Here is a 24500-nt window from a genome sequence, read left to right on the forward strand (position 1 = left end):
TAGCTGGCCTCTGGTTCCTAGACTTCCAAGACCACTTCACAAGACAGTTCTCATAGAAGATAAAACTGTATAACAAGATCGAGACTGCAATGGCCATCGCTCTGCAGTGGATCTCCCGAAAGGAACGGCTGTAAACCCTGGGGCTTCATCTTAAACTAGCCCTCACCAGGCTAGATAGAGAGGTTTTTACCAAAAGGAGCTCCCAACATCACTTACGTCCACTGTGCCGGATTCACCAGCCTTGAATCCATCCAGGAGCTGTTGGTCCCCGTGTAGGAAGGATCAGACCTTGCCCCTCTGCACATCGTTACCTGCAGGAAAGGTCACCATGGCCTCCTTTGTGACATATTGGACCCAATGCAAGAGAATTTGAATCACAAAACCATTGCATTTAGCAGCATGGGAAGAGAGACTATAGAAAAGAAAAGGAAGATTGTTTAAGTGGAAACTCTACCTTTCTATCAAGCGGGTCCCTAAACATTTTGCTTTCTTCCACCAATTGTGGTCTTAAAAGATGGCACCCCAAACCTGAAGTTCTTCCATGTGGGAATAACGGCTGGGAAGCATCTCCTTCCTAGTTGTGTTACTCTTGCCAAACTCCTAACGTTCATACCTATAGACAAAACTGAAAACGTACCGTATTGATTTATCTGTCTTAACATCCTTTCATGTGCTCTGTCAACACCTCCCCTCATCCTAAACTGTAAAAAATAACTAGTTATCGTCTATATGAACCAGATTCTGTGCTCTATGTAAGCAGCTATCCTCACCAAACTACTGTTCTCTCATAAATTGTGCTGTGATGTTAGTTTTTTGTACCTCGCTTTGTTCTGCTGGAAAAAATATGTAACAAATAAAGAAATGATGAAGATGAGGAATCCAAAGACGCTGCCTAAGCAGAACTGCCCTCACACGTGTTTTTTCAAACAGGCTGCAGTTATTGCCACACCACAAGCTTAATTTGGTCTTACAAATCTCTCTAGGAAACCTCGTTTGTGTAGAGCGGAAGAAAGCCTGTTGCCTCGATCACGCCAACAGCAGAGAGGGTGGGAAAGAGGAGCTCCAACATTCTTGGAGGTCTCCTGCTGCAAGAGTAACCCCAGAGGGTAAAGAGCCCGGCATGCTTGACTTATATAATGATCTATTTTTTCCATGTGCACTATAGTGAGCTGGTTTCTCCTAAAGGGGCAAGAGCTTTAACTGGAGAGTCCACCAAGTTTTGCTTCTGGCAGGGCACTAACCTTCTGAGGATTACATCCTCCTGTCTGGCACCTGCCTGCTCACAAGTCAGGCAGAATGTATGGGCGGACATGCTGAGCCGCCATGACTTATCTGTGGTGCCTATGGTGAAACCAGCAGCCAGGAGAGGTGATCACCTCCAATCCTTCTGAAATCTGGCACCACACCAGAGGAGAACGGGACGCAGCCCAGTGAAGAGGCTGTGCTGCAAACCTCTTTTACGATCCCAGAGTACTAGGGATATCAGTCCAAAGACTGTTGCCCTAGAAGATCTGTTAGTATCTCCTGTTGCAGGACCCACTAAGGGAACAAAGGGACCATCTGATGCTTGACCCATTACTGCAGGGATTCAGACACCTGACAGAGTCATTTCCAAGGGGGAAAGGAGAATTGGTCCAACAGGACCATCATCCGGAACACCCTGTTGCGACTGTCGCTGCCCGACGTCTCCACTCCGCCCACCTCACCTTTTTTGCGACTCCTCCCGCAGTTGATGGACGTCCGGCTGCCGCGGCGTCTGCCTGCCGTCCTCTCCGGCGTCCCCGGTCTGGCTTGGGCGCTGCATCCCGCCATGTTGTCCAGGTACCATAGGGCGTGTGCGCTCGCGTGGCCCTGCTTCTTATTCTCTCTTTGGCGCGAACCTCAGGGGTGTCCCCCTGTGATGACGCACGCATCCCGGATTAATAAGCCTACACTTTTTGCTAGCTAATCGATTTAGCAATGGATCTCCTTACGGATGGGATTCGCTCTCTGTACCTAGCTACTCTGCCTCTCCAACTTTTGGACTTTATCCTAACGGGGTACCCGCTCCTCGAGGGCCCATGTTCCTGGACTCGCTGCCTGAGCTCCACTTCTGCTTGGAAGATACGCTGCCTACACCATCAGTGAGTTACCATCTACTTCTCTCAGAGCTGTTCCCTGGAACCAGGAACTCGCTCCTCGAGGGCCTGCCTCTATTCCAGCTTCTGTGTTACCTTCCGGGAGAAACCGCTGTGTGAGTAACTTTACCAACGAGGCTCCATACCAGAACCCTGTGTATGCTCCACTGTACTCACTATCTCAGTTTCTCTCCACTACAGCACAGCCATAGAGGGAATCGCTGTTCCAGTGTCCTGAGGAACCATAGCCCAGCCGGGCTTCATCTCTGCTCACTACTGCTACCTGTGGAGGCTCCTCAATACTGTCTAATAAAAGATATAACTCTGTGTTGTGTGTCCCAAAGCTGAGCCTGACCTGTGGCCCCTCACGGGGCTTCCCCCCATGGGCGTGGTCAGCAGCCACAGTGTCCAAGGGTCCACCCAAAACCTTACAAACAATAACACACCCTTAACATGTGACCTATGCTCCACCGGGATCCTGGGCCTGAATGCTTCTTGGGAACAGCCTACTCCTAGGAGGAGCACCAGTCTACACATCTGCACCAGCTGCTGAAGACAGAGAAATACTGATGAGCTGAAGGCAACACCAGGCTTTTATAGGGGGAGTGAAATCAGCTTTGAGCTTTTTTTTCTCTGTCTCCATTTTCTGGCAGGAGCATATAAGCCAGTTATCTGGACTGGTCTGGCATGAATGATAAGGAAGCAGGAGATAGAGTTGTATACAATGGAGGCAATGCATGCAAATCTATCTCATGCATATTCATTGCTGATATCCTGACAACCAGACTGGCTGGGTGTGCCCCAAGGACTGGGTTGAGAACCCTTGCTTTAACGGACCCACCAGAACTTCTCTGACCTCTCTTAATATCCTAAAATATCCAATGAGACTATAGTATTAGGGAGAGCTCAGCTCAGGGACAGTGAGTATTTGGGAGAGCTCAGCTCGGAGGCAGTGAGTATGGATCTCATGAGGCTGCAGTACTGGGGGAGAGCTCAGCTCTGGTAGCAGTGCATATAGACCTTCATAAGGAAAATCTCATGACTCCTATCACTGGAAAACAGTTGAGTGAACATATAGAAACATAGAAATGATGGCAGAAAAAGACCAATCGGCCCATCCAGTCTGCCCAGAAAGCTCCCACATTTATTTTCCCAAACTTATCTGTTCCACCAACCATCAAGTTCAGGGCTCTTGTTGGTAACTGTTTGATTCAAATTTCCTGCCACCCCCTGTCATCGATGCAGAGAGTAATGTTAGAGTTGCATCAAAGGTGAGCATAAGGCTTAATGGTTAATTAAGGGTAGTAACCGCCGCATCAAGCAAGTTACCCCGATGCTTGTTTACCCACACTGCACAGATCAGTGCCTATTTGGATGTTGTCTTAATGTAAATCCTCTTTTCCACATCTATCTCTGCCATTTAAGCAGTGAAATATCCTAGTGATTGCTCATGCCTGAGGGACTGCTGATACTCACGTAGGTGGATTCACAGAGATTTGTTTCTGCATCGAATGCCAGGAAGACCATATTTTTGGGGATTTCCCTTCGTCTGGCCATGACCCGGAGAATCAGCAAATTTGAAGCTTCTGACACAAAGCCTTCCAAGGTTCTCCAGGGATACGAGGTGGTAAGACACTTTACATTCTGTGTGTGTGTGGGGGGGGAGAAGTATTAAACAAACAAACATTTTAAAGGTATTTTCTTGTGAATACAGAAGTTATTCCAAAACGTATAAAACAACATTATTAACTGCACAGTCACTGTTCAAGTAAGGAAAATTGGTTCTTACCTGCTAATTTTCTTCCTGTAGTACCACGGATGAGTCCAGTCAGCTGGGTTTTGCCTCCCTTCCAGCAGATGGAGACAGAGAAAAAACTTGAAGAGCACTCCTCTGAACCGGGTGTAGCACCTGCGTCTCCTCAGTATTAGAATTCTCAAAGCAGAAAGTGTATTGCAGCCATTCAACAAGAAAGACAAGCAAGGACAAGAAGGAAGTGAAAATTCTGCCATCAGGATAAGAAGAATGGATCCTGTAGTGGAGCTGAAAAAGAGTGCTATTAAGACAGACTGAGTGGACTCTCAAAAGAATCATGCCCACACGGAAAAAGGGCGGGCGTCTGGACTGATCCGTGGTACTACAAGAAGGAAAAGTAGCAGGTAAGAACCAATTTTCCTTTCCCTGTACGTACCAGGATCAGTCCAGACAGCTGGGATGTACCCAAGCTGCCCTATCTGGGGTGAGACCTGGAGAGTCCCGCTCGAATGACACCGCTCCCAAAACTGGCAGCTTCTGGCACTTGGATGTCCAAACGATAGCGTTTGGCAAAGGTGTGTAAGGACTTCCAGGTCGCCACCCTGCAAATCTCTTGCAGAGAAACCAATTGACACTCTGGCCTGCGACCTTATGGAATGTGCTTTCAAACCTTCAGGGATAGGATGTCCGCGACAAATATAAGCGGAAGCAATAGCCTCTTTCAACCAAGGAGCTATGGTCGCTTTTGATGCTTTGTGCCCCTTCTTAGCACTACTCCAGAGAACACAGAGGTGATCAGAGGCCTGAAAGGCATTAGTAACCTCGAGGTATCATAAAAGGAGCCTCCTGACATCTAAACGCCTCAATTCTCTAGCGTGAGGTGCATCCAGCTCAATATTGGTAAAGGCTGGAAGCTCCACTGACTGGTATAAGTGGAAAGCTGAGACCACCTTTGGAAGAAAGGAGGGAACCATCCTGAGGGATACTCCAGAATCAGAAATTCGTAAAAAAAAAAAAGTTCCCTGCACAAAAGGGCTTGGAGCTCAAACACCCTCCGAGCTAAGCAGACTGCCACCAAAAACACCGTTTTCAGAGTTAAATCCTTCAAAGTGGCCTTCTTAAGGGGTTCAAAAGGGGCTTCGCACAAGGCTTGTAACACCAAGTTAAGGCTCCAAGTCGGACATACCGGCTGAACAGGGGGATTCAAGTGTTTTGCCCCTCGGAGGAAATGTACCACATCTGGGTGTGCTGCCAGCGGCGCCCCATGAAGCTTGCCTCTCAGGCATCCCAAGGCCACAACCTGCACCTGAAGGGAATTAAAAGAATCTTTTGCTGAGGCCTTTCTGCAAGAAAGCTAGAATCTGCGCAACCAAGGACTGTTGAGGAAGGACTCCCTGCTCGCGACACCAAGATGTGAAGATCTTCCAGACTCGGGCATAAGTTAAAGAAGTAGAGGTCTTCCGGGCTCGAAGCAGGGTAGTAATATTAATAACATCTTCTGGATAGCCTTTCTTCCTTAACTGCTTCCTTTCAAAAGCCAGGCCGCTAGACAAAAGCGATCCGCCTGGTCAAAAAATATAGGGCCTTGATGCAGCAGGTTTGAAAGATGACTCAGTTGTAGGGGTCCATCCACTGCGAGATTGACTAGGTTGGCGAACCAGGGCCTCCGGGGCCATGAGGATTACCTTCCCTGGGTGAACTTCTATCCTCCTGAGAAGCTTGCCTATCAAAGGCCACGGTGGGAACACATAAAGCAGAACATCGTGTGGCCATGGGAGTACTAGGGCATCGACCCCTTCCGCTCTGTGTTCTCTTCAACAACTGAAGAAATGTGGTGCCTTGGCATTTGTTCGAGTTGCCATCAAATCCAGATGAGGAGTGCCCCATCTGTGCGAGATGAGGGTCATCGCTTCCAATGACAGCTCCTATCTCCAGGATCTAGCCTTTGGTGGCTCAGAAAATCCATTTGCACATTGTTGGTCCCCGCTATGTGTGACGCTACCAGCAAGGTTAGATGCTGTTCTGCCCAGGACATCAGCTGCTCCGCTTCTAGAGCTACCTTACGACTTTTGGTTCCCCCTTGACAATTGATGTAAGCTACTGTCATCGCATTGTCCAACAGAACCTGTACTTCCCAGCTGCACAAGAGTGGCAGAAACCTCTGTAATGCCAGCCATACCACTCTTGTCTCTAGGCAACTGATGGACCACTGTGTTTCCTCTGTCGACCATTGGCCCTGGACTGACTGAGACTGGCACCCCCCCCCCCCCCAACTGGAGAGCCTGGCATCCATGGTCACTATCACCCACTGAGGCACCTCGAGGTCCACCCCATGCCTCAAGTGTTTTCGGACAAGCCACCAACCAAGACTGGACCTGGCGGACTCTGTGAGCGGTAAGGCCACTTGGAACTCCTCCAACACTGGGTCCCAATGGGATAGCAATGCTTTCTGTAAGAGTCTCATATAAGCAAACACCCATGGCACCAACTCAAGAGCCAAGGACCTGTAAATAATCCTAGACTCTGGGCACTGAAGCTGCCAATAGATGTTGTACTTGAGACTGCAACTTCATCATTCGGTCCTCCACAAGGAAGACCTTGCCCACTCGGGTATCGAATCGTGCTCCTAAGAAATCCAGAAACTGAGAAGGATGAAGATGACTCTTGGACTGGTTGATGACCCAACCGAGGGACCTCAAAAGGAACAAGACCTTGTCCACCGCTTGCTTGCAGAGGTCCTCTGACTTCACGCAGATGAGCCAGTTGTCCAGGTATGGGTGAACTAGCACTCCCTCCCGCCGGAGAGTCACTGCCACTACCACCATTCACCTAAAAATTTGATCAGCTGCTCCAAGTGTTCGCCAAAGAGAAACTTGCCCTTAAAGGGCATTGCACTGAGCTAAGCTTTGGGGGACACATCCGCTGACCAATTGCGGAGCCAGAGAAGCAGCCTCGCTGAGACCACTGACACTTATCGTTCGGGAGGAAGTACGAAGGAGATCATAGAGGGCGTCCGCTCCTTAGGCCTCCACCGCTTCCAAACACTCGGCCTGCGCCGACTCCTGAGGTGGAAGATCTCTAGCGCTCAACGGCTGCTGCACCCATTGGAGACTCACAAGAAGAATGAAGCTACTGCAGACAGCACCCCAAATGCCAAGGGATGACACCTCAAAAATCCTCCTGAGATGCACTTCAAGCTTCCGATCCTGTAGGTCCTTAAGGGCCACCACCCCCGCAACCGGGATGGTGGTTTTCTTGGTGACAGCTGACACCGAAGCATTTACCTTGGGCACCTTCAGCAGTTCCAGAGTCTCTTCCGGCAATGGATAGAGTTTGTCCATCGCCTGACCCACTCTCAAGCTTGACTCTGGAGCATCCCACTCCCGGACCATTAGCTGTTGCTCTTCTATAATCTAGCACAGTGGTTCTCAACCTTTTTCCCATCATGACACACCTGACAGACCATGCTCACATGTGTGACACACTGCTCATTACAATTCACAGCGGAAATAAAAAATAAAGGCCCAGTACTATTTTTATTGTAAGAATGACACAAGGGAAAGATAAGTACTCTGTCTGAACAGAAAATACCATACAAAACAGCCCTAATTTCCAGCATTCAAACAGTAACTACCTTACCTAAGAAAAGGCAGCACTGAAAATATTACACCAGGCCTTAAGACACCAATACATCTCCTATTAGGAAAACAGACCAAGTCAGGCTGCTATAGAGTCCTACACAGAAACTACACGCCAGCAGAAAACCTCACCTAAACCACATGTGCTGACCCTCACCTAACAAAGAATAAAGAGACCAAAACGCATAACTAGAAGCATGCAGAAAAAACTGAATTGGAAACTGCAACAAGCCAGAGTCTCTGTATACAGTGTAATAAAGGAAAAAAGAAACATCACCCATCCTTATAAAACAAATCAAGAAATATAAAATCAGTAGCCGTAAAACTGTACTAACAAAAAGAACAGATTATTTCAAAACAGCTGATGAGTGGAATATCCAATAATTAACAACTCATATCAAAAATTTCTAGATACCTATAAAATATTTCAAAATAGCAGATGCAAAGACCCAGTAATGAAAAAATAATAAGGATAAAAAAATGCTTTGCTCTCCATACCTGGGAACGTTTGATATCCAGGTGCCCTGAGATTGTTTTGTCTTAGCAGAAGGAGGGATGGTTTGCTTACAACTTTCTCCTCTCTCTCAGTCACACACAAGCTCTCTCTCTCACACTGGCTCTCAATCACATACATATACGCATGCATTTTCTCTCTCGCTTATATAGGCTCTTAATCACACATTTACACACATGCTGTTTGTCTTTTCACTCTTACATACTTGCATACATGCTGTCTCTTTCTCTCACACACATAAACTCGTATTCACACACTTACACACAATATTGACCTGTACACAAGCCAAAGAGTAGATAGCATTCCCCTTTCCCAAGGCAAACTGTAAATCCAGGGTTGGAACCCCCTGAACTGAAAGGCAATATACCTCCAGCCAAAAAAGAACAGCTTGAGAACCGCTTAACGCCAAAAAACACAACTTCTGAACAGTGTGAAACATCTCTGCTATACATTGTATAAATTCACCAGAAAATTCAGCCTTTTGGCAGCAACAATGGGGCAGGTCTCTGGTCTGATCTGTGGTATTATAGGAATGAAAATTAGCAGGTAAGAACCAATTTTCCTTTCCTGAACATTCCCAGATCAGTCCAGACAAATGGATCATACTCCTCTGACAATGGACTCCATCTACACCGGAAAGACCCGTTCTAAACACACTCTTACCAAAAGTCGCATCCTCCTGTGTGCGAACATCCAACCAGTAATGTTTGGTGAAAGTATGTAGCGAGGACCACTCCGTGGCCCTACATATCTCCTGGGGAGACACCAAGTGACATTCTGCCTAAGAGGCTGCCTGCGCTCTAGTCGAATGCGCCTTGAGGCCCATTGGAATTACGTGACCCTTACAAATATAGGCCGAGCAAATGGTCTACTTCAGCCAGTGAGAAATCGTAGCCTTAGAAGCTTTCTCTCCTTTCTTCGCTCCACTAAAAAAAACAAAGAGATGGTCCGACTGCCTAAAACTATTAGTGTCCTTCAAATAAAGCAACAAAGTGCAATGCACATCCAGAAGATGAAGATCTCTATCCTGCAAAGAATCCCTAGACCACTCCAGAAACGCCAGCAATTCTACCGTCTGAATGACATGGAAAACCGAAACAATTTTCACAAAAAGGAGGGACCCGTACGCAAAGTCACCCTGTCATCAGCATTACACAAAAAGATCTCCAGAAGTTAGAGCCTGAAGCTCCAAAATTCTCCTGGCTGAACAAATAGCAACCAGAAAAACTGACTTCAGCATAAGATCCTTCAAAGAAGATCATCTTAAAGGCTCAAAGGGCTCCCCACAGAGAACCCGCAAAACTAAGATGAGGCTCCAATCTGGACACACTTTCCGAACCGGAGGCCGTAAATACTTAACCCCCTTCAGGAAATGAACTACATCAGGATGAGAGGCCAAAGACCTTTCCCGCAATTTGTCCCTGAAACCTGTACACGGAGTGAACTATAGGCCAAGCCCTTAGACAAACCGTGCTGCAGGAATGAAAAAATGTGCAGGACTATCACGTCCAGAGGATCCAGCCACTGCTGAAGACATCAGGAGTCAAAGATCTGCCAAATCCTGACATACACCATAGGCATAGAAGGCCACCTAGCCTGGAGCAGAGTGGAAATTACTGGTTCTAAATAGCCCTTCAGGCGCAACTGCCACCTCTCAAAAGCTAAGCCATGAGACAAAAGCAATCCTCCCAATCCAAAAATATGGGTCCTTGATGCAGCAATCCCAGCAGATGTGCCAAGTGAAGAGGCTCGTTTACTGCCAGATACACCAGATCCACGAACCATGGGCAACGCGGCCACGCTGGCACCACCAGCACCACTGGCCCTGGATGTGTCTCCATGCATCTTAACATTCGACCGATGAGTGGCCAAGGAAGAAACGCATACAGAAGGATCCCTGTCAGTCACGAGCACATGAATGCGTCCAGCCCTACCTAACCAGACAGCCTTCGGTGACTGTAAAATCTTGTCATCTTGGCATTGGCCCGTGTTGCCATGACGTCCAACTGGGGAACGCCCCACCTGGCTCAAATGCGATCTCAGGCTTCCGGAGCCAACTCCCATTCCCCTGAATCCAGCTGTTGCTTAGTGAGGAAATCTGCCTGCACATTGTCCATGCTTGCAACGTACGATGCTGCAATTCCCTAAATATGATGCTCCGCCCACACAAACAATTGCTGAATCTCCCGAGCCACCGCGAGATTCTTCATCCCTCTTTGACGACTGATGTACACTACTATTGTCGCATTGTCCAAAAAAACTCGAACCACCCATCCCTCGATCCAATGTAGGAACACCTCCAGAGCCCTGCACATCGCTCTCGTCTCCAGGTAGTTGATGGACCAGGACGCCTCTGCTACTGACCAGAGACCCTGGGCAGAATGACCCAGGCACACACCGCCCCCCAATTCCTTGAGGCTGGCGTCTGTAGTCACTACCACCCAGTCCGAGGTCTCCAGGTCCACTCCCTTTTCCAGGTTGTGTCGTGAGAGCCACCACAAAAGACTGGATCTCGATTCACTCAGAAGATGTAACATCAGATGATACTCTTCCGACAACGTACTCCACCTGGATAAAAGCGCCATTTTCAATGGACGCATGTTAGCGAACACCCACAGGGCAAACTCCAACATTGAGGCCCTGGAATCCAGCACTTGCAAGTAATCCCAGATCTTTGGTATGGATAGGCTCAACAGACGCATCACCTATGCTTGAAACTTCCTGCTGTCAAGAACACCCTGCCGTTCTGGGTATCGAAGCAGGCCCCTAGATACTCCAAGAATTGAGCCAGAACCAGGTGACTCATTGCTACATTGATCACCCAACCCAGAGAACTCAGGGTATCTTTACCCACTGCATGGACCGAAGGCACTTCTCTGTCTTTGCATGAATAAGCCAATCGTCAAGATATGGCTGAACCAGAATCCCCTCTCATCTCAAGGCTGCCGCCACTACTATCATCATCTTTGTGAAGGTTCAAGGAGCTGCAGCCAAACTGAAAAGGAGAGCCCGAAACTGGAAGTGTTGCCCTAGCACCATGAACCACAGAAACATCTGATGGTCCTGTCAAATGGGGATATGAAGGTACGCTTTTGTCAGGTCCAAGGACACCAGGAACTCTCTTCTGCGGACCGCTGCTATCACCATACACAACATTTCCATCTAGAAATGTGGCACCTGCAAGGCTATGTTTACCTTTTGAAAATCCAAAATGAGACAGAAGGTGCCCTCCTTCTTGGAAAACACAAAATAAATGGAGTACCTCCCCCGTCCTTGCTCAGTCTGTGGAACTGGAACTATGGCTTCTAAGCTTAGTAACCTCTGCAAAATCCCCTCTACTGCATCCTGTTTGCTGCGCGATGAGCAGTGGGACTCCAGAAAGACCTCCCTGGAAGTGTAACTGTCTCTTACTACCTCCAGAACCCACTGGTCCGAGGTGATCTTGACCCACTCATAAAAATGGGACAATCTGCCCTCTATTGCTCCCACTGAGGAGTGAGTGAGCCTGGCTTCACTGAGAGGCCTTACCCACTCCGGTCCCATGACCGGAACCGCCTCTGAAGGATCTGCCGGCACCCCGAAAGGACTGCTGATAGCCTGATGACTGTTTCAACCTTGAGGTTGAGACCCCTTTTCCTCCTTGAATCCCGAAAACAGGACCAGGGTGGAAAAACCTTAGTGCTCTTCTTATCCTCCGGCAGTCTGTTCCCCTTGGTTTTTCCCAGGGACTTCATCAACTGATCCAGATCCTCCCCAAATAGAAGCTTCCCTTTAAAAGGAAGATTGCACAGTTGGGCCTTGGACCACATGTCTGCAGACCAATTGTACAATTACAGAAGCCTGCATACAGCCATCACCAAGACCATGCTCCTGGCGGACGTACGCACCAAATCATAAATGCATCAGCCACATAGGCCACTCTATCCTTCAGACGCGCTGCCTGGATGGGGTTGAGCATCCCGGTAGACACCTGCTCTTGTGTCTTTTGAGTCCAGCATGAGCAGGCCTACTGCATCATGCTGGCACACACCATGGCTCGGAGACTTAAGGCCGACACCTCAAACATGCGCCTCAATTGAATCTTCAACTTGCAGTCCTGAATTTCCTTCAGAGCAGCCGAACCCGCAATCAGGATTGTGGTCTTCTTAGTCACTGCAGAGACTAAAGCATCTGTTGCATCGGAGATGAACCCTTGGGCCGAGGTGGGGTTGACGCAACCTATAGGTAAGGACCTACGGGTCCCCACCGTTGGCAGGTGGAGTGGGCTGAAAGGCAGAGGCCGCTGTAGCTTCACCTATACCAGCCCTCGTTCCCCATGGGTTGAGCCTTTGGGTGCCGGGGACGGCAGGACTTAGGTGGGCCTCTGTTATAGTTGCAGGAGAAGTGGGTTCAGCCCTAAGACAGCAGGCGAGGGATGGTACAGTTCTACTTTGGACTGGACAACGTCCTGGAAACTCGGGCACCAATGGAACGAAGGCAGACAGAGGGTGCTCGAGCAAAGGTAGGCCGAAGCCTGATGAATCCACGTCCAGGAAGTAGACCGAAGAGGCGTCCAATGGTAGGCTTGAGTCAGGGCTGGCGGCAATCCAGAGGCAATGGCAAGCAAGGCTGAGGTCTGATCACGGAGATAGTCAATAGCGTAGTCAAGCAAAGCTGAGGTCTAATAGAAACATAGAAGTGACGGCAGAAGAAGACCATATGGCCCATCCAGTCTGCTCAGCAAGATAGTCAATAGCTGGTAGTCAAGCAAAGCTGAGGTCTGATCACGGAGATAGTCATTAGCGTAGTCGGACGAAGCAAAGGTCTGGGCTGGAGATAGGCTGTATCGTAGTCAGGCGAAGCAGAGGTCTGGGTCTGAAGATAGGCTGTATCATAGTCAGGCGAAGCAGAGGTCTGGGTCTGAAGATAGGCTGTAGCGTGGTCAGGCGAAACAGAGGTCTGAGTCTGGAGACAGGCTGTAGTGTGGTCAGGCGAAGCAGAGGTCTGGGTCTGGAGATAGGCTGGAACGAAGTCAGGCGAAGCAGAGGTCTGGGACTGGACATAGGCTGTAGCGTAGTCAGGCGAAGCAAAGTCAAAGTCCGTGAAGTCAATCCGAAGCATAAGCAGAACAGGAACAAGGAAACTGGAACCAGGAACAACAAGAAACAGAAATGCAAGGAAGAGACGAATCTCTTAAAGCAACGAGTACTTGACCAGCGAGGAGACTTGTTGCAAAGGCAACGCTGTGGAGCAGAGCCTGAGCTTAAATACTATGAATAGTTTGACGTCATCATTTGGGGCCGTAGCTAGGTTCCCGCTGCGGTCCCTACATAAGGATCAGCGATGTGCGCACGCGCGCCTAGGGAGGAGCACAGCGCGAGTGGTTGCGTCTCTCCGCAGGCCATGCAGAGAGGCCCAAGTAGTGGCATCAGGACCGGGAATGCTGGAGACTGTAGCAGGGCCGGAGGCACTGGGGGAGGCCTGAGGTCGGAGCTGGTGGCCCACCGCCGCCAGCAAGGAGGAACCAGAGGCTGGAGTTCTTGTGGAAAGGTGAGAGGGCCGTGCGGCGGGTCTGGCATGCGTAACAGCATCCACTTTAGGAGCCTTTAAGCAATCCAAATATTCATCCATCAAAGGATAAAGCTTCACTATAGCTCTACCGGCCTTTAACCTGCTTCCGGGAAATCCTATTCCCGGCTGATCAGTTTCTGAATCTTCCAAGGCAACGGAAAGGCACTAGGACAACCACACAGTCCATCCAGGACCGGATTCACTCCTTCATTATCTGACTCTTCCTGAGTCCGCTTAACCCCCAAATCTTCTAACACTTGAGGAATGAGAGGGCGCAGCTCCTTTCTTAAATAGATGGACCACCCAAGGGTCATCCCCTTTGGGTACGGGACACTCATCCATATCCGGATCACCCTTATTTGAGTCAGGATCAGGATTCTGACCCCCATCCGGATCCATGTCCTAGTCTGTCCCTGCGGTGATGCAGGATCCTTCTGCAATCTCAGCCGCGTTATCCAGGTCCCTAGGATCTCCCTCTGCAACAGCGTGACGCAACCCCAGGCGCTTAAGAAAATCCCCAGAACTGCCCTCCGATGCCATCCTTGGTCTTTTGAGCGAGACTGGTCATATCCCCCTAAATCTGACAGTATTATACTGTACCCAAGCAGAAATGATATAAACCATAACGACAACTAGAAAACCACTTCCCCCTGAAGAACAGAGGAAATGAAAACACCTGAAGCTTCTTAAATGAACGAAAACATGCCCAAATCCTTTCCCTAAAAAGGGGAGCAGTCAGTAAACACTGGCAGAAAAATTGATCGGCTACCGGCCGAGCGGACTCTCCATTTTCCCCCCGGGCAGGCGTCTGGACTGATCCATGGTACTACAGGAACAAAAATTAGCAGGTAAGAACCAATTTTCCTTTCCCTGTACGAACCTGGATCAATCCAGGACAGCTGGGATGTACCAAAGCTTTCCTAACTAGGGTGGGACTGAGAGAGTCCCGCTCGGAGTACACTGGCTCCAAAAGAACCGGGCTCTGGGGCCAGACATCCAGTCGATAATGTCTGGCAAAAGTATGCGGAGACTTCCAGGTAGCCGCCCAATAAATTTCCTGTGGCGACACCTGCTGACATTCAGCCCAAGAAGCTGCCTGTGACCGAGAAGAGTGAGCCTTAAGATCAGACGGAATCGGGCGACCCTGAACCAGGTAAGCCGACACTATAGCCTCCTTCAACCAGCGTGCGATGGTGGCCCTGGAAGCCTTCTGCCCCTTTCTGGGTCTACTCCACAGCACGAAAAGATGATCCAAGAGCCAGAAACTGTTGGTCACCTCCAAGTAACGCAACAACACCACTCTCTTCACATCCAACTTCCACAAATCCTTAGACTCTGCAGAGGAAGAATTTAAACCTGCGAATGAAGGGAGTTCCATTGGCTGGTTCAAATGAAAAGAGGATACGACCTTCGGAAGAAAGGAGAGAACTGTTCTCAAGGAAACTCCTGCATCAGAGATCCTCAAGAAAGGTTCCCTGCAGGATAAGGCCTGTAGTTCGGAAATCTGCCTCGCGGATGATATAGCCACCAGAAAAACTGTCTTCAAGGTCAGATCCTTCAGTGTCATTTGCTTCAAAGGCTCAAAAGGGACATTACAAAGTGCCCGCAGCACCAAATTCAACATCCACGAGGGACAAGGGCTCTTAACCAGAGGACATAGATGCTTAGCTCCTCTTATAAAACGTGCCACATCCGGATGAGAGGCTAAAGCAACCCCTTGCACCTTTCCTCGAAAACAGCCAAGGCCGCCACCTGCACCCGCAGAGAATTGAAGGCCAATCCTTTGACTAAGCCTGCCTGTAAGAAATCCAGGACCTCTGGAATTGACTCCCTGGATGGCTGTATGTGGTGGTCTATGCACCAGGACTCAAACACTCCCCAAACTCTATCGTACGCCATAGAAGTAGAAATTTTACGGGAACATAAGAGCGTGGTCACCACCGATTTCGAGTAACCCTTATTCCTCAACCTACGCCTCTCATAAGCCATGCCGCTAGTCAAAAGCGATCTGCCTCTGCGAAATAAACGGGGCCCTGACGCAATAGAGTCGGAGATGGACGAAACCTCATAGGACCGTCTACCACCAGATTCAAGAGGTCCGCAAACCATGGGCGCCTTGGCCACTCCGGAGCCACCAGAATCACACTGCCTGCATGCCCCTCAATGCGGCGTAGAACCTTTCCGACCAAGGGCCACGGTGGAAAGACATACAAAGAATGTCCTTTGGCCAGGTAGGACCAACGCGTCTACCCCTTCTGCCCCTGGTTCCCTCCGCCTGTTGAAGAACCGGGGAGCTTTGGCATTGTCGTACGTCGTCATCAGGTCCATGGCTGGTCTGGACCTCCATGCGCACAGAAGATGAAAGGCGTCGGAGAGTTCCCACTCCCCCAGATCCAACTGGTGCCGGCTGAGGAAATCTGACTGGACATTGTCCACGCCGGCTATATGAGAGGCAGCTATTCGGTAAAGATGTTGCTCCGCCCAGTGTATCAAGAGCTGAGCCTCCGTCGCCATTGGATGGCTCCTGGTTCCGCCCTGACAATTGATGTAGGCCACCGTTGTCGCATTGTCGGAGAGCACCCTCACCAACCTGCCCTCCACCAGTGGAAGGAGGGCCTGAAGCGCTAACCGCACAGCCTTGGTCTCCAAGTGATTGATGGAGCAGGAGGCCTCCATCCTGGTCCATTGGCCCTGGACTGCCATATCCCCACCCGGAGAGACTGACGTCGGTGGTCACCATGACCCAACAGGGAATCTCCAAATCCACCCCTGGCGCAAACTGTGCTGCGAAAGCCACCACAGAAGACTAGAACGCGCCCCGTCCTTCAGGGGCAGGACAAGATGGAATCACTGTGAGAGGGGATTCCATTGGGAGAGCAAGGCTGATTGAAGAGGACGCATATGTGCAAAGGCCCAAGGTACCAGATCGATCATTGACGCCTTTGATCCCAGGACCTGCAAGTAATCCCAGACCCTGAGTCGAGGTAGAGAGCACAAGGACGCCACCTGTGACGCGAGCTTGGAAATGCTCTCTTCCGTCAGAAAAACCTTTCCCAAGGCCATGTTGAAGCGAGCCCCCAGAAACTCCAAAGTCTGGGAGGGAATCAGATGACTCTTCTCGGGGTTGACCACCCATCCCAACGAGTCCAACATCCAGAGCACCCGCACCACCACAGCTCTGCATAGGCTTTCTGACTTTGCTCGAATTAGCCAATCGTCCAGATAGGGATGCACCAGTATCCCTTATCGTCGCAAGGCGGCTGCAACCATAACCATCACCTTGGTGAAAACCCGGGGCACAGTCGCGAGCCCGAACAGAAGAGCGCAAAATTGAAAATGGCACCCGAGGATCACAAACCACAGATATTTCTGATGGTCTGAGCGTATCAGGATGTGCAGCTACGCTTCCGTTAGATTCAGCGACACAAAAAACGCTCCCTTGTGCACCGATGCTATGACGGAGCGAAGAGTTTCCATCCGAAAACAGGATACTTTCAGGGCGTGATTCACCCGCTTCAAATCGAGGATGGGACAGAAGGTACCCTCCTTCTTTGGTACCACGAAGTAGATGGAGTAGCGCCCACACCTTAGCTGCCCTTCAGGCACTGGAACTATGGCACCCAGATCCTGCAGGCACTGTAGAGTGTCTCGCCCCCGCCCTTCGCTTTAGGTGGTACGCACAAGGGGACACCATGTAATGCTCCTTGACCGGCCGGGCAAATCTTAGGCGTAGCCGTATTCTATGATGCTTAGTTTTGCGGTCTCCACCGCTTCCCCTCCTTTAGCTCTGAACAGGGCTCACCTCTGCTGCTGGAAACGCCACGTTCCGCATGCCCGGGACGCCTACGGCTCTGCTGGTTCCTCGTGGCGGCCGCCATTGCTGGGCCGTCTCCCCGCTGCCTCGCGCGCGCACAGTTCCCGGAAGTCTGGCCCTGCCTGTGCTAATGACGCCACGCCCGAAGCCTGATATAACCGGCGTCCGGACGCCTTCTCTTTGCTTTGCAACGAGGTTCACTACTGCCTAGTAGTTCTGAGTTGCGCTTCGTCTGTTCCTCGTTCCTGACTGACCTTTGGATTGCCTTTGACTTCGCTTCAGCCTGCCGCCTGCCTCTGACCTTGGTCCGTTCCTGACTTCGCTTCAGCCTGCCGCCTGCCTCCGACCTTGGTCCGTCCCTGACTTCGCTTCAGCCTGCCGCCTGCCTCCGACATTGGTCCGTTCCTGATTCCACTACAGCCTGCTTCAGTTCACAGCCAGCTACAGACTCCATTCCAGTCTATAGCCTGCTCCGGTTCTCAGCCAGCTACAGACTCCGTTCCAGTCTACAGCCTGTTCCAGTCCACAGTCTACTATCGATTCTGCCTCTGCCTTCAGCCTGTTCCCGCTTCAGTATTCTACGAACCCTGCCTCACGGTCCGGCTTACTACAGGTATCGCTGCCGCCCGCTGTCCTGTCATCAGCTGGCCCTCGACCTGCACTGCCGGCCTAGAGACTATCCTTCATCCTTTGGACTTTTCTTACTACACTCTCTGCCCAGGCTTATCTGCCATTGACTCTGAGCTGATATCTCAAGTCCCAAGGTTCCAGGACCCTACGGGCTCCTCCTGGGGGGCTCCTGGTTCCCGGGTGAACACCACCAGCCTGTGGCTCCGCCTCCCGGCCTACCCTGTCATCCTAGGTGGGCCGGCCCAAGGGTCCACTACCTCGCCTGCAGTATCCAACTGCAACAGCTTAGGACCCATTGGTCGGAGGTCAATTTGGTCCACACCTCCCGGAAAAGGGATAACTTTCCCCCGATTCTTGGCATGGAAGGATGGACCGGCCTTACTTCATTGCGCGGTCTTGGAGCCCCCATGGGACTGCGGAGCACCGTCTCTGGCAGGTCGGCGGCCCCGAAAGGACTGGTTCCAAGAAGCCTGATGGCCAGTGTCCTGGCGAAATGACGACCTGGTGGATCTTGAAGAGCAGAAACGACGATTTCCCCGAAATCTCGCCCGTTGAGGAAAGGAACCTTTGGATCGAGGCCTATCCTCTGGCAACCTGTGGACTTTGTTCTCTCCCAGAGACTTTATCATGTCCTCCAGCTGTTGCCCAAAGAGGAGCTTCTCCTTAAATGGTAAAGAACTCAGCTGCGCTTTGGAGGACCCATCAGCTGACCAGTTTCAGAGCCAGAGGAGCCTGCGGGTGGAAACCGCTGCAACCATTGTCCTGCCCGAAGTCTGCAGAAGATCATACAGGGCATCCGCCGTATACGCCACCGCTGCCTCCAGACGGCTAGCATGCAGCGCTGCCATGTTCAAGAGGGAAGTTTCCGCCTGCCAATCCTGAACCCAGTGGAGACAAGCCCTCTGCGCAAAACTGCTACACATAGCCGCCCAGACCCCGAGGGCCGAAACCTAAAAAATGTTCTTCAGCTGCAGCTCCAACTTGTAGTCCTGCAAGTCTTTCAACGCAGTGGCCCCCGTGATGGGAATGGAGGTCTTTTTCGTGACCGCGGAAACCACGGCATCCACCTTAGGAACTCTGAGCAGATCCAAAGCTTCCTCTGGATGCGGATACAATTTGTCCATAGCTCAACCCACCTTCAAGCCAAAGTCTGGAGTGTCCCACTCCTTAAACAAAAGATCTGAGACTGACATATGAAAAGGAAAGGATCGAGCCGGACCACGGAGGCCCACCATGACCGGATCCATAGCTCCGAATCTGGAATCCTCAGGCAGAACTTCAATACCGAGCTCATTCAGAATGACCGGTATCAGCGGCCCCAATTCATCCCTAAGGAACAGCTGCACCACCTTTGGATCATCGCCCTCCACCATCGGGACCCCATCCGGTTTGGCCAGCTGAGGGTGAAGATCCAGATCCGGATCCTGTCCTTTACCCGGAGCTGGTGGAGGAGAGTGATCCTCATCTGACGTGTCTGTCTGAGAAGTCTCCGCCGGATGGGACCAAGACCGGAGAGGGCGCTTTGCCTTGGGATCATCTCTGCCACCGGATGACCTGGAGCGTTTGCGTGAAGAGGACCCGCTCCCGATGTTGACAAGGGTGCCCGGGGCAACTTAGTACGTGATCTCTTCTCTGCTTTGTGGGACTTTAAGAACCTTTGCAGCTTTCTGACAAATTTGGAGGAGAACGAGGAAGAAGACCCATCCGAATCTTTGTCCTGCTCCTCCTCTGAGGAATCCTCCTGCGCATCCAGAACTGTGCCCCCTCCAGGGGCAGCCGACCTCGGGGAAAGTGGTGGAGGAGAGGGCTCCTCTCCTAGAGCCACCAGCGCTGCTCGCTCCTGATCCCTCATAGTTTGCAGCAGAGCCTCCGACCCTGCACTAAGCAGGAAGGGATCCGAGCCTTGCCTCCTCCGATTGGGCCTCTCAGGCTCCCGACGCAGCCTGGCGCTGTCCTTGTCAGCCTTGTGCTGATTTCTCTGCGATGAGCCTTGCAGACCGCCCACGAGGCATATCCCCGGCCTCAATTTAATCAGCACCCAAAAAAGAACCGCAGCGACTGAGGTGATTTCCCGGTCAAAAAACAGGCCGGGAAAGCGGCGAAAAAGGAGCGGACACTAGGCCGGAGCACCCAAGACAAGAAAATACAACTTTTTAATCTTTTTTACTTGGTTGGGATGGTCCCGCTGAGGGTGAGTGAGCCGGGACCCCTGGTATCACCCTCAGCCACTGCAGTTTCAGGGTCTCCAACCTCTGCTCTCCAGCCTCAAATACCAGGGGGGATGGTCCCACCAGGACCTGCCGACCCCCTGGGAGGCTAAATGCCACAATCTCTGTGAACAAACCTTTTTTTTTTTTTTTAAACTAATTTAAAGATAAAGGGACAGTAACCTAAACCTTCCTCTGAAAAATACCGGTGCCAACCAAACCAAAATCAGAGAAATTTAAACCTAACACCAGACACTAGGCATTGCACCTCCACCATCTGCTGGAGACAGAAAAATACTGGCAGACACTAGGTGGCACCTCAGGGGTATAGAACAGAGTCCGCAAAGTCTTCTTCTGTCTCCATCTGCTGGAGGGGAGGCAAAACCCAGCTGTCCTGGGCTGATCCGGGTACGTACAGGGAAGGTTAGTCCCTTTTCTATCACTGCCCTGCAGCATCAGCACTGGAAGGAGAGCACCTCCAGCAAGGCAGCGCCGCCTCTATCATTGCCCTGCATTGTTAACAATGGAAGTAGAGCACCTGCAGCAGTAAAGCCCCTTCAATATTATTGCCCTGTAGTGTCAGCCCTCGAAGAAGAGCGCACTCAGCAGTGCAGTCCCTTCTCTATCACTGCCCTGCAGCATCAGCACTGGAAGGAGAGCACCTCCAGCAGTACAGGAAAATTATGTTTCTTACCTGATAATTTTCGTTCCTGTAGTACCAAGGATCAGTCCAGACTGCTGGGTTATGCCTCCCCTCCAGCAGATGGAGTCAGAGAGAAAACTGAAAGCACCTCCCAGATATACTGGTGTGCCACCTGCTATCCTTCAGTATAAAGTATAACAAAGCAGAAGATAGGCAAAACCAAATCCTCCGCCAACTTAGCCACTAATGAAAAACATGGCAACTGTCTAGATCAAGTAGTAAAACTCTCCCATGCCAAAAACCTGGCAAACATCAACGTAACTTCAAAAAGGCACCACCCTCTAAAAGCAAAGAAAAAGGGATAGGTACCTACCTTGTTGAAATATCGAAAAGCTATGTATAGAAACTGGTTATTGGAGCGGACTCTCCTGACACTCAACATCGGGCGGGCGTCTGGACTGATCCTTGGTACTACAGGAACGAAAATTATCAGGTAAGAAACATAATTTTCCTTTCCCTGTACGTACCAGGATCAGTCCAGACTGCTGGGATGTACCCAAGCCGCCTTAATTGGGGTGGGACCCAGAGAGTCCCGCTCGAATGACACTGCTGCCAAAAGAATCAGCTGATGCTCCCCTAACATCAATCCGATAATGACGAGCGAAGGTATGCAACGACTTCCACGTGGCTGCTCTGCAAATTTCCTGGCTAGAAACTAAACGACTTTCTGCCCAGGAAGTTGCTTGAGAACGCAGTGAGTGTGCCTTAAGCCCCTCAGGAACAGACTTACCACAGCCAATGTACATAGATGCGATCGAACTTTTCAACCAACGAGCAATAGTTGCTTTTGATGCCTGTAGGCCCTTCTTGGGCCCCTGCCATAGGACAAACAAAGGATCCGACCGTCTGAATGCATTAGTGACCTCCAAATATCGCATGATCACTCGCCGCACATCTAGACGCTTCAAATCGGAACCGTGCGAAGACTTTAGGTCCGACGCCGAGAAGGAAGGCAATTCCACCGTCTGATGAACATGAAAAACCGATACCACCTTCGGCAAGAACGAAGGAACCGTACGCAGAGACACGCCGGCATCCGAAATACGTAAGAACGGTTCCCTACAATACGTAAGAACGGTTCCCTACAAGAAAGCGCCTGAAGCTCCGACACCCGACGGGCTGACGCAATGGCCACTAGGAACACGGTCTTGAGCGTGAGAGGGGCCGAGTTGAGACCTTTGAGCACCAAAGTCAAATTCCAAGAAGGACAAGGGGTCTAAATGGGGGACGCAAGGTCCGAACGCCATGCAAAAATCGAGCTACATCCGGGTAGCACGCGAGAGAGAATCCGTTTACCTTACCCCTCAAACACCCCAGGGCCGCTACCTGAACCCTCAGAGAGCTGTACGCCAAACCCTTTTTCAAGCCCGCCTGCAGGAACGTAAGGATATTCCCTACCGAGGCCCGGCGCGGTGGAACTTTAGCTGCCGCGCACCAGGCGTCAAACACTTTCCACACTCTGGCATAGGCTAGCGTGGTGGAGGGCCTTCTCGCCCGCAGTAGGGTGGAAATGACAGGCTCTGAATATCCTTTCCTCCTCAACTGCTTCCTTTCATAAGCCAAGCCGCCAGACAGAAGCGGGCTGCCCGCTCGAAAAATACGGGTCCCTGGCGAAGCAGGCCCTGAAGATGACCCAACCTTAAGGGTCCGTCCCGCGCCAGGTTGACTAGATCCGCGAACCACGGTCTTCTTGGCCACTCCGGGGCCAAAAGAATCACTGGCCCGCGATGGGATTCTATGCGTCTTAACACTTTGCCTATTAGAGGCCACGGGGGAAACACATAGAGGAGGATGTGACGAGGCCATGGAAGCATCAGGGCAATTACCCCCTCCGAACCGCGTTCTCGCCTTCAACTGAAGAAACGCACTGCCTGTGCATTTTGCCGAGTCGCCATCAGGTCCAGACGCGGAATTCCCCATCGCCGGGTGATGAGACTCATTGCCTCGGCCGAGAGCTCCCACTCTCCGGGATCCAAGTATTGACGACTTAGATAATCCGCTTGTACGTTGTCGACGCCTGCTATGTGGGTGGCCGCTATGCGGGAGAGATGACGTTCCGCCCAGGACATTAACAACTACGCTTCATCCGCTACCGGCCGACTTCTCGTGCCGCCTTGGCGATTTATATACGCTACTGTGGATGCGTTGTCTGACAGAACTCGCACTGCCCGCCCTTGTACCAACGGGAGAAGTTGGCGCAAGGTGAGACGTACCGCCCTGGCAATAAATTGTCTGGGATCAACCACCAAGCTAAGCTGGAACGAGCCGGCTCCAGCAGCGGCAATTGGGTGCCGTAATCTCCTAATTTCTGGTCCCAACGGGAGAGGAGAGCGCGCTGTAAAGGACGTATATGAGCAAATGCCCACGGCACCATCTCCAGAGTAGACATCATATGACCAATGACTTGTAAATAATCCCAGGCCGTGGGCAACGGGAGATCTAGTAAGGCCTGCACCTGAAACATCAGGTTCTCTAGTCTCCGCTGAGTGAGGAATACCTTGCCTTCCAAGGTATCGAAACGCGCCCCCAAAAATTCCAACTGTTGACTCGGGACCAACTGGCTCTTCGCAAAGTGGACCACCCAACCTAGCGATTGAAGTTGCTGCACCACCGACTGGACTGCCCGCTTGCACGCCTCCTGCGACTTCGCCCGGATTAGCCAATCGTCCAAATAGGGATGCACCAGAATTCCGTGGCGTCGCAGATAAGCTGCGACTACTATGAGAACCTTGGTGAATACCCTCGGGGCTGTTGCCAGCCCAAACGGAAGGGTGCAAAAACTGGAAGTGCTCCCCCAATACTGTGAATCTTAGGTACCTCTGGTGACGTTCCCTGATCCCGATATGAAGATACGCCTCGGCTAGATCCAAAGAAGCCAAAAATTCTCCCTTGTGGATGGCCGCAATAACAGATCTGAGCGTCTCCATACGAAATCGGGGAACGCGCAAGGCCTCGTTCACTCTTTTCAAATCCAAAATTGGGCGAAACGTACCTTCCTTCTTCGGGACCACGAAGTAAATGGAATACCTGCCTGTTCTGGTCTCCTCCGGAGGAACAGGCAATATTGCTCCCAGAGCCCGTAACCTGTGTACCATGTGGGCGATAATCTGCCTCTTTTCCTGAGACCCGCAGGGGGGGATCATAAAAAGATCCCGGAGGGGACGAGCAAACTCCAACTCGTAGCCGTAGCGAACGACGTCGAGGACCCACTGATCCGATGTGACCTTGACCCATTCCTCCCAAAACAGGGACAACCGACCTCCGATGCGGGGAAGGGAGGAATGGGCCTGCACACCTTCATTGCGAAGGCTTTCCGGCGGGTAAGTTCTGCGAGGATCCCAGACGCTGTGGACGTCTGCCTCGAAAGGAAGGAGACCAAGGCTGAGACCTGGGGACCTGCTGTTTCTGCGGGAAAGGGGCCCCCCTTCCCATGCGAAACCAGCGTTGGCCCCGAAATCGGGACCGTACATTTCCAAAAGAATGAAAAGAACGGGGCTTGTCCTCCGGTAACTTGTACACCTTGTTGTCCCCCAAGTCTTTGATGAGCTGATCCAGCTCCTCACCAAACAATAAT

At 51.1% G+C, this 24500-nt stretch overlaps 1 protein-coding gene across 27 annotated transcripts in view; it reads right to left on the reverse strand.

The window, feature by feature from the left end:
- CATIP (ciliogenesis associated TTC17 interacting protein) overlaps positions 1–24500 on the reverse strand; it is a 169192-nt gene that overhangs the window by 21038 nt on the left and 123654 nt on the right. For all 27 annotated transcript variants that reach the window (XM_029605068.1, XM_029605067.1, XM_029605066.1 and 24 more), the window contains one exon: positions 3594–3761. In XM_029605068.1, the coding sequence (XP_029460928.1) occupies positions 3594–3761 (168 nt within the window). The remainder of the gene's footprint in view (positions 1–3593; positions 3762–24500) is intronic.

The sequence above is a fragment of the Rhinatrema bivittatum genome, chromosome 6 (assembly GCF_901001135.1).
Source record: "Rhinatrema bivittatum chromosome 6, aRhiBiv1.1, whole genome shotgun sequence".
Classification (NCBI taxonomy): domain Eukaryota; kingdom Metazoa; phylum Chordata; class Amphibia; order Gymnophiona; family Rhinatrematidae; genus Rhinatrema; species Rhinatrema bivittatum.